This window comes from Bos grunniens, chromosome 24 (assembly GCF_055505025.1).
Source record: "Bos grunniens cultivar Pamir isolate PY7600 chromosome 24, Bosgru_T2T1.0, whole genome shotgun sequence".
Classification (NCBI taxonomy): domain Eukaryota; kingdom Metazoa; phylum Chordata; class Mammalia; order Artiodactyla; family Bovidae; genus Bos; species Bos grunniens.
The window spans coordinates 36690354-36710311 of record NC_141188.1 but is presented as its reverse complement, the minus strand read 5'-3'; the positions used below and the strand labels follow the sequence as shown (position 1 = coordinate 36710311).

The 19958-nt window shown below is 34.7% G+C and overlaps 1 protein-coding gene across 4 annotated transcripts in view; it reads right to left on the bottom strand.

Annotated features, from left to right (window-relative positions):
- Positions 1–19958, bottom strand: part of ROCK1 (Rho associated coiled-coil containing protein kinase 1) — a 124963-nt gene that overhangs the window by 19213 nt on the left and 85792 nt on the right. For all 4 annotated transcript variants that reach the window (XM_086373029.1, XM_086373031.1, XM_086373032.1 and 1 more), the window contains 9 exons: positions 14152–14287; positions 12625–12716; positions 12278–12524; positions 8623–8729; positions 7333–7483; positions 5179–5339; positions 4020–4204; positions 2409–2478; positions 536–630 (listed from right to left, as the gene is read on the bottom strand). In XM_086373029.1, the coding sequence (XP_086229155.1) occupies positions 536–630; positions 2409–2478; positions 4020–4204; positions 5179–5339; positions 7333–7483; positions 8623–8729; positions 12278–12524; positions 12625–12716; positions 14152–14287 (1244 nt within the window). The remainder of the gene's footprint in view (positions 1–535; positions 631–2408; positions 2479–4019; positions 4205–5178; positions 5340–7332; positions 7484–8622; positions 8730–12277; positions 12525–12624; positions 12717–14151; positions 14288–19958) is intronic.

Genomic DNA, 19958 nt, shown 5'->3' with positions numbered 1-19958 from the left:
TGAGGAGGGAGGAAAAGGTAAGACATACAACAATACAACAATGTGAGAAAACTAGCTTCAATGTCTGTTCTTACACTATCCAGCTATAAGCAGTTATTAAACTTAATAGCTTTATAAGACTGCCTCCTTGTAAAGCCCTAAGCAAACATGCAATAGAAATTAATCTGCCTTATAAAACTAAGAGGAAGACCCTAAATATCTTTACCTAATATAAGAATTATAATTTGCAAATACTACATGAACTATTTATATACAAACAGATGTTTGAAGATTGAGAGACCTTTGAAAACAATTTACTGTCATAATTTAGTGAATCTCTGTACAACTGCTATAGTGTTAAAGTACCAAATTATTTCTTCACCATAAAGGCAAATTTTAGTCAAAATTTAGTTTGATTTGTTCTGAATTGGGCCAGTAAGATTTGTTATTCCACTGCCATAAGAATAAAGACACATCTACTCTCTATGTTTACACTTAAAAGTTAAGAAATCTTTGCTGTAGGACTGATTATTGTTCTAAAGTAAAATAGACATACTTTTCACTTTGTAGTTCCTGTATTTTCTTTAAGTTTTCTCTGTTTTTTTCTTCAATTTCTTCCTTAAGTTCCTTTACCTGGGTTTTATAAAGTGTCTGCAAAACAAGTGATAAGAATAAATAAGTGTACTGATGGGGTTAAAAAACAATTTGGTAGTTCTTTATAAAGTTAAACAATTAACATATGATCTAACAACTCCACTCTGAAGTATTTACCAAAGACAAGTAAAAATATATATCTATACAAAGTCTTACACATGAATATTCATTGCTGTTTTATTTTATAGTAATAGATGCGGAGGTTATAGAGTAAACTTCCAATTGTGAAGTCAATTTGTTTTTTTTTTAACAACACTTTTTAGTTTAAAAGATAAGGAAAAAATAGTGAGGACCAGCAAACAGCTGTGGAGTATGACTTTTACACTGTATACTTAATTATCCCTCTGAGAAACAGCACTCCTCTAGGGGAAAAATGCATTTCTACAAGAATGCAATTGAAAGAAAAATGATGGCTAGCTCTGGTTTGTTTACAATTTCTAAAATGAAATAGTCCATTCTGCCTTTAGTAATCAGATTCTCATTTCTCCAACTTCAATTACTGAAATTTATATGTGGAATCAATGAAGAAATAAAAATAACCTGATCTGAAAGCCAAAACTAAAGAAAATCTTAAATTCAGCTCATAATAACTTATCAAATTTAGCAACATCTAACCCAGTCCTCACAAGCGAGAGAATAAACCAAAACTAAAGACAGTTAATAGTTTTTATTGTTTTATAAAGGCAAAAATCAAGAATCCATAAGAACCACCACAAATCACTTGGACATCCATCCCCAAATATGGAGGCACTGAAAGATTATCCTGTGGAAGCCTACGGACAGGAAGGTGTGCTTGATATTATAGACCACTGTGTTGAAGTCACCCCACACACTGAAAAAATGAAGGCTAATTTACATTCAGGGAAAAGGTTTTCAACAATCTTGAATTTTTTTTTTTAATTTAAAAACATATTCCAGGGATTGTATAATAAGCCAAGAAGAAACAGACAAAAAATGGAAAAGTCACCAAGTTTATTAGCATGAAGCTCGTAACTGCATGAAATTCCATAGAGCTCTAACAATACCCAGATTTTTTACTGAGGAAACCATTACTTCCAATATTGTTCATACTTGGTTTCTTGGGCATATTCAGCAGTGCAACTCAAACTGTGTGTATTTAATTACACTGCTTAAAGGCCATAGTAAAGGTGGCTTGCCAGTGAAACAGAAACGGAGCAGCTAAATGTCAAACTGAAATGTAAGGGCACAAGTTTGGCAACCAAAAATTCAGAGTTTTCAATAAAGCCTCAAAGCAATAGCTATAAATGCTTATCGATAGTAGTAATGAAAATAACCTGGCCTGTAGTAACAAAATAAAATGATTTTTATGGAGAAAAAGCATAACAGATTCATAAAGTGCACACAGAGCCAAAACAGGAAAAAGTTCTTGAACATTAGTTATACCCACAACTATATGCAGCGAGAGCTACATACACATGTACGAAGGCCACTGTGATGTGCACACGTGAACCACACATGGTAATACTGGCACTCTAACACACCAGACTTGGTACCAGGCAGACAGAACTCTCAACAGACTCTTCTAAGTAGCTCCAGTTTGAAAGCAATTCTGGAAATATTTGCACAAAAACAGTCATTTCTTTATAACTTAGACTACCAACACAGATTCAGAAATGACATGCAGAGAGGGGGATATACAACGGGAGAAAACTACTTCATAGTCATTTGAAAAAGAATCACAGTTCACATTAAACATCTAAACCCCTTGTTAAGTCAGCTTTGGAAACAGTCTACATGATAAAAGTGATTCTCACCGAGAAATACTGCTCCGCTTCCAGCTGATCCTGCAGCTCCCGCATCTGCCCTTCATTCCCTCTGTACTGTCTTCAGACGAAAGAGAAAGCAGTAAACAAATGCTCCTACTTTACTAGACTTTATATTATTCTTTGCTTCTTAAAGTTGCTAAAACAAAAAGGTTTACTAAAATAACCTCTGTTTAAAACAAATCATACTTTGTTATTCAGTATTACTTAACTAGTTATATCCGGTTAGGACACACTGTCTGGTGCCATTTTGCTCCTTGTAAAATGATACTATGAAAAGTAGAGGGAACTATTTTCTACTGAAGTTCACTTTCAGGAGAATATTAACTGTGGATGAATCTAAATGCAAAAGTAAAATGATATTATTTTGGTAAATTTTTGTAGAGAACAGCTTTCTTAGGGTACATTTAAAATGTCTTATGCAGTAAGTAGACTATGAAAAACATGAACATATTAAATAAATGATAGGAAAAATTTAGTACTATATTTTATGGTTAATTAAGCACAAGGGTGGGGTGGAAATAAATACTCAGATATGGAATAAGAAGGGAGGCAATAACAACAGCTGACAACATAAAGAGAGATGTACATATACAGAATACATATATGTAAATATATATACCACTCACAGAGAGAAAAGGACTCAAAAAGTCAAGATACACAATGCCACCCAACACACAGCTATTCAACAATGAACAATTCTGTCTGCAGCGGCTGGGTTTTCATATTAGATGGTAAAAGCTTTTTACTTTCAGCATATGGTTGATAGAAATTATTAGTTGAATGTTGAGTGCAAGTTACTGTGGGAGAAGAAAATTATAAAACACCTTATTTGGTGAAAACAGTGGCTCTAAAGGGGAAAAGAATTTCACCAACATAAAGTCAACAAAATTGAGAGACAATTCTACACAAGAGTTACTGTGTTGTACATGAAGCTGGCAAGTGAATGTAACATAAATTTGGAGGAAATAAAATCCCATCACTTGGCTTAAGGCAACCCCATCTTTGACATTAAATCTCTGAAGCATGTCCTTACACAAATTCTGAAAGTCACAGTGACACCTTGCTGTGTCTCTATTTCAAGTAAGCAGACACATCACATCTCAAGAATAGAGAAAAAGGACACTGCATTCTGAGATGAACCAAAGAAACAAACACACACAGGGTCATCATGTCTAATTCTAGTCTCTAAAGTAAAGAAAACTTGAATATTTTCTGTAAGGTACTAAATCCTTAATAAAAAGGTTATTCCTGATGTCTGTAATTCTACTGTGATGACAGATAATTTTTGTGGATATGGAAATCATATAAAAAAACTGTTTTTCTACCATAAACAGACTTATTGTAAAGTCAATAGTCCTGATCATGTCTTTTTTACCCCCTTTAATAACTGCATTTTTTTTTAAGTCTGCCTTTCCAAAGCCTGAGCTCCCTTGCAAACCTTTGCAAATAAATTCTTTTATTTTTCCTGAACGTTTTTTCCTAAATCTTCATTTCACAAACTCTAAGTACATAATCTATACACATATAAAATATCAGACACATAAGCAAATGCTGAACACACACAAAAAAGAACTCAAGAATGTTATTTCTGAGACTTACTTTGTAAGCTGAGCTAATTCAAATTCCAATAATCTCTTTGCTTCCAATAAAGTATTTATTTCCTGTTTCATCTGCTTTTCTAAACCTTTTAAATTGTCTGCCTCAAATGCTTGAGTCTTCAATTCATTTTGTAACAAAAGTCGCTTGTTTGATTCCTGCTCCAGCTGCAGCGTTAGATTCTTAACCTATGAATGAGAAAAATTATTGGGATCGTAAATTTGTTTAATAATTTATTAGACATTATTTGAATGAATACTAATCAAACCTCAAGTATACTATTAACCTCAAGTACACTATTTCCTTATACAAACAGAAAATATCTGTATTCTAAAGAGTCTCCACTGTTTTATGCATTTATTACTGCAGAATTTAGTGTTAAATCAAATTAATTCCCAAATTTCAGATATGAAATCTTGGAGGGAAAAAAAAAAATCTGGTTTCTTTATATGGTACCTGTATGGAAATTCTGGAGGAGAAGGTGAGTATAAAAGTTACTTTTGGAGGGACATTCCTAAATGGTACTTATTAGTTCATTCAGAAATGTTTGTGCTCTAATCTACAGCCCTGCAAAGTTTACCCCCAAAATTGAACATATATTGAATTCAATTCAATAAATATTTATCAAGTACTTGTTGGGCCTAAGGACTAAAATGCTCCAAATTCTTACACTGGTTACAATTTCCTTCATGATCTGTTGTTACTTTTCTGGCGCTGTCCCTGGCCATTCTCTGAATCCAACCGTACTCCTCAGACCTTCCAGTGTGACACACTCTCCATAACTGCACAGTGCTTGCACAGGTTATTCTTCGTCTTCCCCTCTTCATTTATTCCTTCTTCAGCTCTTAAATGTCAAACCCTTAGTGACGTCTCCATTAACCTCCTGAACATGATTAGCCCTGATACTCCTAACTTGGTATGTCCTTTTTAAGTATGTTATGCTTGTCATGACAATGTTAATATCTGTCTTTCCCCTTGGATTGCAAGTTCCACGGAGGTCAAGCCCAGAACTATCTTATTCCGTACCTTATAGCTGTGAACACAGACATATGTAGGTAATTTTATTCAAATCTCCACCATGTTTAAATTATACTGACTTTTTCATCATAACAATGATTTTTTCCTTTATAAGATGAATGAAAGTCAGAATTGTTTTTCTTACTTCATCCTCCATCCTGTCTTTATTTTCAATCAAATGCTCCAGCTTCTGCTGAGATTGCTTCAGATCAACATCTAGCATAGAGCACTGCTTCTCAATCTGAACAACCCTATTTTCAGCCTTCTCTCGAGCGTCTCTCTCCTCCTTCAGCTTCTTTTCCATCTCTGTGAAAGAAAAAGTTACAAATATACATTTAACGAAAAAGACTACTTTAATACTTTCACTTTCATGGGCTGCATAAGACACCTAGGTGTCAAAAACCCCTACTGTTAACATCCTGGGATCTTTTAGAGCTATTCATTACTGAAGTTCTAACATTATGAATTACTTGTATAGTGGGATATTTAAAGGAAGAGAGTCATAAAAATGTAACAAATACTTCCAAATCCAACACTTGCCCAAAGATATGAGAGACTATTTACTGCCATTTTCAGACCAGAAGGTGGAAGCACAGCTGGAAAACAAGTGGAGTGTATAAGGAGAAAAATGGAGGTAGTTCAGACAAAAGTAAAAAAAAAAAAAAAAGAATAAATAAGGTTGTGGTTATTAATGTATACCTAGCACTGTTTCGTAAAAGTTTCAAGAGGCTTAAGGCTGTGATATAAACAATTTTTACAATGCATATAAAAGATTCCATGATAGTGTAATACTTAATTACTATCAGAAGATACCAGTCTATAGTGAGGTTCCTTTCTTGATTAACATCAAAGAACTAAGGTTCTAGAGGTTAATTTACTAGGGTCCTGAAACTCTTGAGTTGCACCATCAGGATTCAAATTTAATATGTCTGCTATCTCACTTTCAGGCTGTCTTGTCTAGGTGACAAAATAGAAACCACCAGAATGGGGTTTTTTGAATAACTCCCAGATTTCCAGCTTGGATGTTGAATGTCACTATCATCCATAGCCATGATATTTCCCACTTATTAAAAGCTTTCTGTGTACAGGCACTTTAGTGCATTTTCCCCATCTAATTTTTTGCAAGAGTCATAAGAGAAGCTAAAAGGCAAAGTAGATTTGTCTGATTACAAGCCTGGGCTCATAAAAACAAGATAATCATTAACTAATACAGTAAGAATAGCGGGAAGAGCAGGTTTGACAGATAAGATCACAAGTTTATCTCTTGAATAAACTGAATTTAAGGTGCCAGGTGACACTTCAGCTTACAATAGGTTAAGAAGTGAGTAGAAGGTGAAGAAAAGGAAGACATCTTTTTAGAAATCTGGCTATAAAGGGGCGGAATAAAATAGTGGCAATTAGGAAGGACCACAGGTTGCTACAATGGTTTGTCCTTTTTTTTTTTAAACAGATGAGAAAGATTTGTACATGTTAACAACAGGAAGGGATTCAGTGGAGGAAAAAGGTTGAGAATAAAGGAAAGAAAAAGTAATTAAGGTGAGATAAGAGACTGGATCTGAGTATAGGTAAAGGATCACGTTCTGCTAAGATGAGAAAGATGATAATGAAGATGGTAAAGGAGCAGGACAGCTTGACCAAATCAGAGAATTAGATTCTGAGGAGTTCAAGTCTGTGACTTCACAGTTTCTTTTTGAAATAGGAGAATGTTCACCTAAAAGCGAAGTGATAAAGACATGGCATAGGAAGCTAGAGAAGAAAAATTTAGGGGAAGGAGTTGATGAGTGACATATATAAAAACAACAGCTCACTTGAGGCTGAGGACAATGCACTGAGAAAACACCCATCTAAAGAACTAGCTGAAGCAATGAAAAGCAGCTGGCTGGTCTGATTGAGGGTTGCATTTAGAGGCATAATTCAGTGGAAATACAAAGAAATAACAGAGTTGAAGGTACAAAGCAAGAAAGGTGAATCAACAGACAATGAGTTTCAGAATGCATCTCAAAGAAAACAAAGGAAGGGGCTGAAAAACTGGGAGAAATGAGAATACACTGACTTTTTCAGGGAGAGGAGGGTAGTTAGGGAACAGAGCATGGTGGAGTAAGGGAACCAGCAGGTGAAACTTATTTTAAGAAAAGGAAGGTTCAAAAATGAAAAAAAGGAAGGCTCCCCTTTCCCAGATCATCACTTATAATGTTCAAGAGTTTAAACTACTACACAATGAAATTTGATCAAAATCAAAAATTTTTATTGTAATTATTTAAAAACTAAGCACATAGAAAATATTAAAATTGACACTTACCACACATTGCAACAGACTTTGCCTCTTCAATAGACTGATGTTTGTCAGTTAAACGAGCTTTGGTTACTTTATGTTCATTTACCTCTTGTTCTAATCGTTGCTGTAATGATTTAAGCTTGTAGTTTAAATCTATTTCTAAGTTATTCTTTTCCTGTAAAATGAGAATGGGAGTCAAGTACTACGCTGTGCAAAAAGCAAATCGTTAAATCTTACATTAATTTTATCTCTTAAGAGATAATATATGAATCCCATTGGCTTGAAATATTACACTACATGTACTTAAATACTTTTACTCAGAACATAATTTTATGTTTTATTTCTTGTGCACTTCACACTATCTATAATATCTTTGAAAATCACAATAAGCACATATAACTAAAAACAAAATATCACCTGTGTCCTCCACCCTCCCTTCCCATGCGAATCATTAGCCATGGCTGATGGCAAGGCAGATTTCTATTATATTCAGGAGGGTTCACTGAGAATATCAGAAAAGAACAGGACAATTCTTCAGGTCATTTAAAATTTTTTGCTACCATTTAAAAAACTAATCTCTATTTACATTTGCATTTACACCTAGGTTTATCTTGCTCTGACAACTAAATCAACATGTATTCCATTCCTATTTGGGTGCTTCTGCTCTTCTTCTTTCATCCTTTTTCCAAATTAATTCCAAACTTAGACATCAAAAAACTATTCTGAATGTCACAAAACATGTCCAAAGGACAAGGTAAGTGGTAGATTTTCTGATCATTTACCTGAGGATCTAGTAAACCTACAACATTTCAGGGAGGTATGCTAAATCTGCATATTACCTATTTAATCCTTTTTTTTTAGCAAGGTAGGGACAGAGGATAAAATTCCACAGGTAAAGGCCAATACTTTGTACACTCTTTACTCTATTGCTAACTCTTACCAACAAAATGGAAAGAGCACACACAGTACTATATACTAATCCTTTGTTCTCCTTCTTCATAATCGGTAACGTTCAATATTTTCATCTTTCCCATGTATAAAAAATGGGGGGAAATTCTATATGGAGAGGTATCTCCAAACCAACGCAATTTGTGATGATCAGATATCTAATACCCTTCGAGGATAAAAACAAGTAAGTAACACTCTAAAAAGCTCAAAATAAGACCCACATACATCACACACCAACCAACCATAAAAATTTTCAGAAATGTAAACATATAAAGATTAGGAACGAATGGTCTCTTAGAAAATCACCTTATAATATCTGGTAATCAGTAACACTATCTCATAATTGGTATACATTAAATCATTTACCTTTTCTGAATGATTAAGCATGTCTTGAGCCTCTTTTCTTTCTCCTTCCACTCTTTCAAGATTATGTTTGAGATGCTTCACCTCCTCTTGTAAAGATGTAATTCGAGCTGTCAAGTGAGAAAAAAGTTCAAATCATAGTCACTGAGAGAGAAAGCCTTTTTTCCCCCAGCATGATCATTAAGATTAAAAAAAATGCTTTAAATCTCCAAGTAGTAAATTTATTTATTACTTGCATTTTGGAATAGCTACAACAGTACTGAAAAAGAACAATGAAACTGAAGAACCCAAACTTGCAATTTCAAAACTTACTATAAAGTTACAGTGACCCAAACAGTATGTTACTGGCTGGTTCTTTACCACTAGTGCCATTTGGGAAGCCCTCAAGTTAGTCAAAGACCTAAATATAAATGCTAAAACTATACAACTTACAGAAAACACAGGAGTAAATCTTCATGATCCTGAATTTGGCAATGTATTATGAGATATGACACCAAAAGCGTAAGCAACATATTTTAAACTAGACTTCATAAAAATTAACTTTTGTACATCAAAGGACATTATTAAGAAAAATGAAATGACAAACTACAAAAGAGGTGTAAATATTAGCAAATCATATACCTGATAAGGACTTACCTGGACTCTTTAAAAGTCAACGACAAAAAGACAAAAAAATAAATGCACAAAGGACATGCACAGACATCTTTCCAAAAAGAATATACAAATAGCCAATGAGCACATGAAAAGATTGCTCAACTAATTACTCACTAGGAAAATTAAAGTTAAAACCACAATGAGACAATGCTGGAGGAAACTTAAAATGATGAACAATGCTGGTGGAAATATAAAATGAGATGTGGCTGTTATGGAAAATAGTCTAGAAGTGCCTCAAAATCAAACCTAGCATTACCACGTGACCCAGCAATTCTACTCCTAGGTATCCAAAAGATTTGAAAGCCAAGTATTTCAATAAATACTTGTACCTGAATTTCACAACAGTGCTATTCATAACAGTCAACAGGTGAAACAAGTCAAAACTCAAATGTCCATCAACAGATGAAGAGCTAAACGAAATATGGAATATATATATATTTACATACTACAGGATATTACCCAGCCATAAATGAATGAAGTACTGATACAAGGTACAACATCAACCAATCTTAAAAATATGCTAAATGAAAGAAGCCTGAACTAAAGGTCACAAATTATATGAGGTCATTTATATGAAATATCCACACCAGGTAAATTCAGAAATACAGAACAGATGAGTGGTTGCTAGGGGCATACAAGGGAAGGACAGCTGAATGGGCACAAAGTTTTCCTCTGGGTTAATGGAAATGTTTTGGAACTAGACTGTGAATGTACTGAATGCCACTGAATTGTACACTCTCAAATGGTTAACTTTAGATTATATGAATTTCACCTCAATAAAAAAAAATACACGAAAGCAGTTAGAAATACAAGGGGGCAATGAAAAAAAACTACAGTCATAGTGATTATCTTTCAAACATGTTTCAAAATTTGGCAAATCAAAGAGACAAAAAATAAATGGAATCTTAAAAATCTGGTTAGATTAGAAAACTGATCTACTATTTCCAAAAGTCAAATCCAAAAACATACCAAGAAAAATGGTTACACGATTTCCAAATGCCTGTGTAACAGTTAAAAACAAAAGTACATTACACTATGATATATGACATGAAGCTAAGCATGTTTTTTTTTTTTTTTTCATTTTTAAAGGGTTGTAAGCAGTAAAAAAAGAAAAACATGTAACAGTGGTCATACGTGGCCCACAAAACTTAAAGAATATAATGTCTAATTATGTTTGGGAAGTCATTTCCCACACACATGAAGAAGCTTCTGCTCATCAATGTACATGGAGAGCATTCAACTAGCAAATAACCATCACTTTACCACAAGACCAGCCTCCCAAACTGTAAGATCTATACTGAGGGATCTAAAATGTCTTAAAAACCATAAAAAGTTAATGTAAAAATTTTATGTGTGCATGTGTGTGTGTGTGTTTTACCACAATGTACTTTTTATATGTATGTTGAGGCTCATATAAATTCTGCACATTTTTTAATGTGTATGAGCTTTGATTCACATGTAAATCAAAAAATAAACCTTCAAGGAAGCATTGAAAAATGATACACATTAACGATAAGTCATGCTATGAATCTTCCTTAACTTCACCAATATCTATACAGTCAGTTAAAACCACTGTTGATAAACACATAATGATGGTCTCTTCCTTAAAGCAAGCACTTCAAAGCTCAGTAGTATCTGGAAAATCACTAACTCAAAGAATTTTAGAATTGCAAGAATTTATAGGAGTCACCCAATCTCCTTGGTTTACAGATAAAGAAGGCAGACGAAGTGACATGCACACAGCTAATAAGCTGTATATAAGAAGGCCTAGAGAAGCAATTTAAGGATGTGGCATATGAGGCTTTTCTAATACATATAATGAGGATACTTTCTTGGTTGTATTCAGATCTATTTTAAGCCTAGTCCCTGAGAAATAAGATTGTGCAACACTCCTCAGCTGAGAACCAATGGGAGACCCTAATTTCTGTTTCCAAAGTCCAAAAACTGACCCTGACCTCTCTCCACAGAATCAGAGCTAATCATCAAGTCCCAGGAGACTCCAAACTATGTTCCCATCCTGTGACTAGGTTAAAAGGCACTACCCCACCCCCTACTTTTCCCTGAAAGATCTGGCAACTTCCATGCATGTCTGTTTTGATTAGGTAGTATGGATGCTATCGCTTACACAAATAGAAAATAGGGGGAAAAAAAGTGAGAAATGGTTAAAGCCAGGCATCCTATTGAAAACAAACTGATTTTATTACTGTGACGAAAGTATTTCTTTATTCGCTGTTAGTTATATTCCATCTTTTTCCTTTTCGACTCAGGAAGACTGCTGCTATCTCTGGTTCTAACCTTTCCAAATACTGAACTTTTTATTTGCAGTGGGATTCTCTTCCTGCTGTTTAGTTTCTGTTTCTACCAACAATGCATGAAGAATCCCGGGTTTTAATAGTAATAATCCTCTCTACCTGGATTAGTTCCATTTTGAGTAAGACTTCTGTGAATTGGACATTTTTAAAAATTAAGGTTTCCGTAATCTGCCTGTAAGACTGGAAATAACCACATTACCTCCATCAAAAGGGTACCTGAGAGAGGGAAGAAATTACAATTTGATACAAATTCTCCTGAAAGAGAAAGAATGCTAACCATTTCCAGTATTACCAAGGTCATTTTCTTTTTTTTATTGACGTATACTTGATGTACAATATTATATCAGTTACACGTGTACTATACAGGACAATATGATCAAAAATATTTTACCTTACACTTAAAAATTACTAAGACACAAAAGGACAAATACTGAGGTACCACTTCTATGAGGCAGTCAAATTCACTGAGACATAAGTAGAAGGGTGGTTACCAGGGGCTGTTGGGGGAGTGGGAAACGGGCAGTTACTGAGTACAACCTTTTAGTTAGGGAAGATAAAAAAGTTCTGGAGATGGACAGTAGTGATGGTTACACAACACATGAATGTACTTTATGCCACTGAATTACACAACTAAAAATAGTCAAAACAGTAAGTTTTAATGTCTGTTTTACCACAATAAGAAAAAATATTACCTTGTAGGTCTCCAATCTTCTCAGAATCATGACCTCTGTCTCTTCGTTCAGCTTCTAATACAGCCTGTAGTTGGTAATAATCTTTGTCCATTTGTGACTTGGAATTCTCTAAAATTCTATTTCTCTCCTGCAGTTCTCTGTTTAGGGACTCTAGCTGAGTGATGGATTTGCTCATCTCTGTGTGACTCTTCCTTAATCTAACCGCTGTGTCTGATTCTGTCCTAAGTAAGTCATTGGCTTCTTCTAGCTAATTTAAAAAGAAAGCAAGAAAATTGTTTGTTTGTTTTTTTTAACCAAAACGCAAATTTATTTTAATTTAAATTTAAAATCTCATTCCAAAAACTTACCTGCTTTTGTAATTGTGCCAGCTTCTCATTAGCAAGCTGTGAATTCTGGCTGACTTTCTTTAAGTCTTCCAACTGATCCTTTAATGTAGAAACTAGAAAATGAAGGAATAACATGTAAGTTTTCACTGAGGAAATATACAAAACCCTTTTAAAAAAAAAAAAAAGGAAACTTGGTCTTAGGCCATAGAAGTCAGTTATATTAGCTCTAAATTTCATCTTGGAATTACTTACATTTTAAATTTATTTAAAAGTAGAGTACTATTTTATAATACACAATGCAAAAACAGATTTGTATCCACTGTTACATTTCAAATTCTTCTATCCTTTTGATAAAGGTTAACCTATTAGTGAAATGACATAGCTATTATTTCTTTTTTACTGTATTCTTTTTTGAGGGGGCCATGCTGCATGGCATGTGGAATTTCAGTTCCCCAACCAGGGATTGAACCCACCCGTGCCTTGGAAGCACAGTCTTAATCACTGGACCACTACAGGGGAGTCCTGATACAAAGCTAATTTTAACGTTCTCTGTTTTTGAAAGTACAAATCTTTGCTTACTTCAATTACTTTCAAAATGATTCAAAATTTAAAAGGTACCAAATGGTATACAGTACAGACATGAGTCTTTCTCCCAGCACACTGTTTTCCAGCCCTTCAGGCTCTCCTCCTCAGCAACTACTATTACTAACTTCTTGCACATCCTTCCTCAGATAGTCTGTGTATCCATACCTGAATATATGAGAGCACAAATGTGTGTTTTCACATGCGTATCTATATATATATACATACACACATATATACATACATATATATGCACTTAAGCATATGTAAATATGCCATTTTCTTTTAAACAATAAGTATTTTTTTTAAGATACATTTTAGAGATTCTTAGTTTATAAAGAAATGCTTTATTCTTATAAAATACATAGTACTCTACCATATACACTAAAGTTTATTATATCATGGATTACATTTACATTGCTCATAATTTTTGCAATTTAAACAACTCTAAAATTAATAACTTTGTTTATGTATCAGTATGCACTTGCACAAGTGTATGTGACATAAATTACTAGAAGTGAAATAACTGGATCAAAGGATGTAGAAAACTATTTTAAATTTGTATCACTAATATCAAGACACATAAAATTCTAGTTTGGTAGTTCTCAACCGTGGCTACTTGTTAGAAGTGCTGAGAGAGCTTATTAAATACACCAATGCCCAGTCTACATGTCTAGGTGAATTAAATTAGAACTTCTGGAGTTTAGGTATTAATATTCTTTAAAGTTTCCCAAGAGATTCCAATACACACACAAGGGTAAAAATCACTACCCTAGCTATAACATTCTACTGTCTTTAAATATGTTATAAATTTATTTTGGGCATTGGGTATTAGCTCATGAGGGGGCTTAGGACTGAGTCTTCAAAACTATATCACAGGCACTAAATTTAAGACAACCTGAAGATAAAGACCTCAAGACAATGTTAGAAATTTCAGTGTTTTTCAAAGGAAAAGCAACAATTTACCTTCATTTTCTACATTCCTCCTCTTCTCATTTTCCTGTTCTGCTTTTCTTTGGTATTCATTAATTCTGTGCTGTAGCAACATTTTCTCCTTCTCAATCTGAGATACTGTAGATTCTAGATTTCTTCTTTGATTCCCCTGAAATTATGAGAAAAGTTAACCAGTGCAATTAATACTCCTCATTTCTTCAAGGGAATACTCAGTTCTTTTTTAAAAAGTACACAATTAAATAAGATAGATATTTTGGCTTCAAAATCACACAGTATTTCCTAATAACAATATCTACAGTAGAATTAGCTTGCCTTAGAAGAAAACAGCAATTTTAACTAGATATATAAAATTTTCAGAGATTAAAAAAAAAATCCATGAACATAAAAACAACCCTATTAATCGTGTCAGATTGAAGGTCATTGTATCAGTTTAACGTGAACACAAATAATACCAATATTTTGGCTTATTTACAATCCTAAATTTAAGAAATGAAATACACAAGGGATCAGATAACAACCGATATTATTATTTGATAATTAAATGGTAAAAAACTCAAATGATACCAAAGGTTTTTGTTTGTGGTTTAACTTCACCAGTCCCTATATGAGGTCTCCCTTAATTTCTTTTCCAGTCTCTTTATCTTTCCTAAGATGTGCTATGTACACATGTACCTACTTAATGTATATTAGAAAGTAATGAAAAAGATACTTTAGAAAATGAAACTTAGGGGAGAGGAGAGGTAAAGAAAAAAAAATACTCCAAACTCTACAACTTAAGAAAAAAAAACTTATCTTCTGCTTCTGCGTTACCACTATCAGCATATCTTGCATTTAATGCTATATTTTTATCTTTAAGACTCCACATTGGACAAACCTTTTACAGGATGTGTTTTTCTGGGCTTTCCCATCTATAAGTGAAACCCATCTTTTAAGTAAGATGCTGCCAGAGAGATACAGTAAAATTTGACAGAGACCATCCAAAATCCTTTCAATTATAAGATTTAACATTTTATCTTTTCATTTTGAAAATTTGAAATGATTCTACGTTTCAGAAGTTCCACAGACAGTAAGTACATGTACCCTTCCACTCAGTTTCCCCTAAGAATACGTTATATTTAACAATGGCACAATAACCAAATCAGGAAACTGATACTGATATACATCATGTGTAGTTTGATGTCATTTTATCTCATGTGCAGATTCACAGAACTACCACCACAACCAAGATACAGAACTGCTTCATCAGCACAGTGATCTCCCTCCAGTCACTACTTATAGCCACATGCACCCTGCACTTCTCCCACCATCGACATCCCTGGCAACCAGTAACAGGAGGTCTTCCATCTGCATAATTCTGTCATTTTTAAAATGTTATCTTAATGGAATCATACAGTAGGGATCTTTTGAGATTAGCTTTTTACATTCAACAAGTATCTCTGCGATCCATCCAAGTTATTGTGTATAACAATGGTTCGTTTTCCCAGTCTACAGCTTATCATGTCATCCTCTTATCAGAGTCTTTCACAGAGCAAGCACTGTTAGTTTTGACAAAGTCCAACTTATTGAATTGTCTTCCTTATATGGATCACGTTTGTGGTGTAATGTGTAACTCTTCACCAAGCTGTTAAGTCCCAAGGATTTTCCCCTATATTTTTTCCCTAGAAGTTTTATATTTTTTATGTTCCTCTTTAAATCTATGTCTGTTTTAAGTTAATATTTGCCTAAGATGTAAGACTTCGGTTGAGGTTCATATCTTGGCCTATGAATACCTCATTGCCCCAGTACCATTTGCTAAAAAGTCTATCCTTTCTCCACTGAATTGTTTCTGCACCTTCGTCAAAAATGAGTTGGCCATAATTGAGGGTAACTGATCCACAGTTTCTTTGCAGTACTGTCTTTACTTGCTTTTGGTATCTTGGTCATTCTAGCCCCATAAAATCCACTGGGGAATGTTCTTTCGTTTACATTTTCTAGAAGAGAGTATAGAAACGGTGTTACGTCTTCTTAAAACACTTGGTAGCTTCCTCTAGTAAAACCATCTGGTCCTGAAGATTACCTTTGGAGGAGCTTTTAAATTATGAATTCACTTTAATATAGGGATATATTTAATATAGGGATATTCATATAATGTATTTCACATTGTGTGAGTTGTGGTAGCCTGTATTTTTGGAGGAATTCGTCCATTTCACCTCAATTTCACACTTCAGTGTTTAGAACTGTATTATTTCCTTAAGAATTTTTTTAATATATCCGTAAGAGTCTGGAGGAATATGCCCTGCCTCATTCCTGATACAGATCATTTGTGTCATCCTTCCTTTGACAATCTTGCTAGAGGTTTGTCAATTTTTTGATCTTTCCAAACAGCTGGGTTTTATCACTGACTTTGTTTTCCTGTTTCCAATTCCACTGATTTCTGCTCCTTATTTTTCCTTCCTTCTCTTTGCTTTCAGTTTATTTTGCTCTTCTTTTTCTAGGTTCCTGAGGCAGGAGCTTAGACGACTGATTTGAGACAGTTCATCTTTTCTTTTCTTAATATTTTATTGAAGTATGGTTGACTTACGTTTCAGGTGCACAGCAAGATGATTCAGTTATACATGTACACGTGTATTATTTTTGAAGTCACTTTCCATTATAGGTTATTACAAGATATTGACTATAGTTCCCTTGGCTATACAGTCATCTTTTCTAATGTAAATGTTTCAATGCACACATTTCTCTTAGAGCACTATGTTAGCTGCATCCCACAAATTTTGATGTTTATCTTCATTTTCATTGCTGAAATATTTTGAAGAGGAGGAAGACCCATAACTTTATGAGATATAATTAACACTGTAATATATTTTTTCATTTCGAGACTCTCTTCAGTTTACCTATGCATTATTTAGAACTGTTTTGTTTAGTTTCCATGTGTTTGTAGAGCTGTCTGATACTTTTCTGCTATTCATTCTAGCTTGGCAACATTTTGGTCAGAGAACACTCTGTTTATGACTTTAATTCTTCGATATCTGTAGAAGTTTGCTTGGTATATGGTCTATCTTGGTACATATGCCTTGAGTACTTGAAAAGAATGTGTCCTTTGCTCTTGTTAGGCTGAGGGTTCTACAAATATTGAATAGATCCCATTGGCTGATGTGGCTGAGTTCGATACATTTGCTGATTCTCTGTCTACAGAGTGGTATTTAAAAAGTCTTCAACAGTATCAGATTTATCTATTCTCCTTTCAGTTTTATCAGCTTTTGCTTCACATATTTGGTAGCTCTTCTGTTTGGTGAATACAAATTTAGGAATGCTATATCTTCTCAGAGGACTGACATTTTTTGTCATTCTGCAATGTCCCTCCACCAGTGATAATTTTATTTGCCCTGAAGTCTACTTTATCTGATTTCAATACTGCCACAGCTGCCTTCTTTTTGCTAATGCTTACAAGAAGTATTTTTCCATCTTCTTACCTTAAAGTTGTCTATATTGTTACATTATAACAGTTTCTGGTAGACAGCATATGGGTAGGTCCCATCACTTCATGGGAAATAGATGGGGAAACAGTGGAAACAGTGTCAGACTTTATTTTTTGGGGCTCCAAAATCACTGCAGATGGTGACTGCAGCCATGAAATTAAAAGACGCTTACTCCTTGGAAGGAAAGTTATGACCAACCTAGATAGCATATTCAAAAGCAGAGACGTTACTTTGCCAACAAAGGTCCGTCTAGTCAAGGCTATGGTTTTTCCTGTGGTCATGTACGGATGCGAGAGTTGGACTGTGAAGAAGGCTGAGCGCCGAAGAATTGATGCTTTTGAACTGTGGTGTTGAAGAAGACTCTTGAGAGTCCCTTGGACTGCAAGGAGATCCAACCAGTCCATTCTGAAGGAGATCAGCCCTGGGATTTCTTCGGAGGGAATGATGCTGAAGCTGAAACTCCAGTACTTTGGCCACCTCATGCGAAGAGTTGACTCATTGGAAAAGACTCTGATGCTGGGAGGGATTGGGGGCAGGAGAAGAAGGGGATGACAGAGGATGAGATGGCTGGATGGCATCAATGACTCGATGGACTTGAGTCTGAGTGAACTCTTGGAGTTGGTGATGGACAGGGAGGCCTGGCGTGCTGTGATTCATGGGGTCGCAAAGAGTCGGACACGACTGAGCGACTGAACTGATATGGGTAGGTAATTTAAAAAAATTTTCTCTGACAATCTGTTTTAATTGCTGCTGAATTTAATTTACATTTAATATAATTACTGATATATTAAAGGCTCCCATTTTGTTTCTATTGTGTTCTGTTTTTTTCTTGTCTTTCTGTAGGTTACCTGAAAACTTTTTTAGAATTCCACTTGCTTTATCTAGTGTTTTTAAGTGTCTCTCTCTATAATTCTTATCAGTGGCTGCTCTAGGTATTACATTATATTACTAGTATTGGATTATGACCAGTTTGATTAACGTGTAACATGTTAGCTCTCCTGATACCTATTTATAATTGTCTAAAAATTTCTTCTACACATATGGAGAACCACATGGGACAACGCTGAAATTTCCACTTCAACTGTTCATCCATAGTTTTACTCTCCATTGTTGTTTCTTCTTTCCTGGTATTTCAAGATTTCTTAATCACTTCCTTTCTATTTAGAGAATTTCCTTTAGCAATTATTTTAGGGATGGTGTGCTGGTGACAATTTCTCTTGGTTTTTCTTCATCTGAGAACACTGTGGTTCTCATCTAGGATGTTTTCACTGGATGCAGAATTCTCAGTCAACAGCTCTTTTTTTTTTTTTTCCAGCCCTCAAAAAAAGCAGTAGCATTTCCTTTGTTCTCCATGGTTTCTGATAAGAAATCTGTCATTTGCATTGTTCTTCCCCTTTAGGGAAATGTCATTTGCTGCATTTAAGATTTCTTCTTTGATGTTAGTTTTCATAAATCTATTGTCTGTCTTAGTGTGGATATCTTTGGGTTTATCCTTTTTGTAGTTCACTCAGTTTCTTGTAGGCATTTATCTTTTGTTTACAGGTTCACGTCTTTCTCCACACTTGTGGAATTTTCAGCCATCATTGCTTCCGGCCCTCTTCGCTCTTTTTAGCAATTCCGAAAACACAATATAACAAGCTTTCTGCTATAGCCCCAGCGGTCACTGAGGCTCTGTCACTTTTTCTGTTATTCAGAGTAGGTAATTTCTATCCATCTTCAAGTTACCAGACTCTTTTCCTTGTTACCCTTCACTGAGCTGCTGAGCCCATCCCCTGAGATTTTTATTTCAGGTATTTTTAACTTTTTGTTGGTTCTACTTTACATCTTTTATGTCTTTGTGAACACTTTCTAATTTATATTTTTCATCTGTTTCAGGTGTATTTGTAGTTGCTCACTGAAACATGATGATTCTTTCAAATCTGTGTCAGGTAATTTAAACATCTGTGTTATCTCACTGTTGGCATCTGTTATTGTCTTTTCTCATTCCATTTGAGAAATTCCTAGTTCTGGCTATTATGAGTGATTTTCTAATGAAATCTGGACATCCTGGGTATTACCTTACAATATGGGGAATTTTAAAAGATTTTCTGTTTTAGCAGGCCTCTCCTGTCACTGTTCTGGTGGGATGATGGAAGTGCTGCCTCATTTCTCTCAAATGGAGGTAGAAATCTAGGTTTTTCCACTTGGTCTTCAATGACACACGAGTTCGGGGAGGGAGTTGATCCTCTTCACCACTGGTGGAAAGGGGAGTTCTGGCACCCCACTAGGCTTCCTTGGATGGTACCATGAAGGCGGGAGGGTACCTGGTCACTGCTGCCTACACAACCCCCACAGACACTGCAATGCGGGGGAAGGCACTCATTT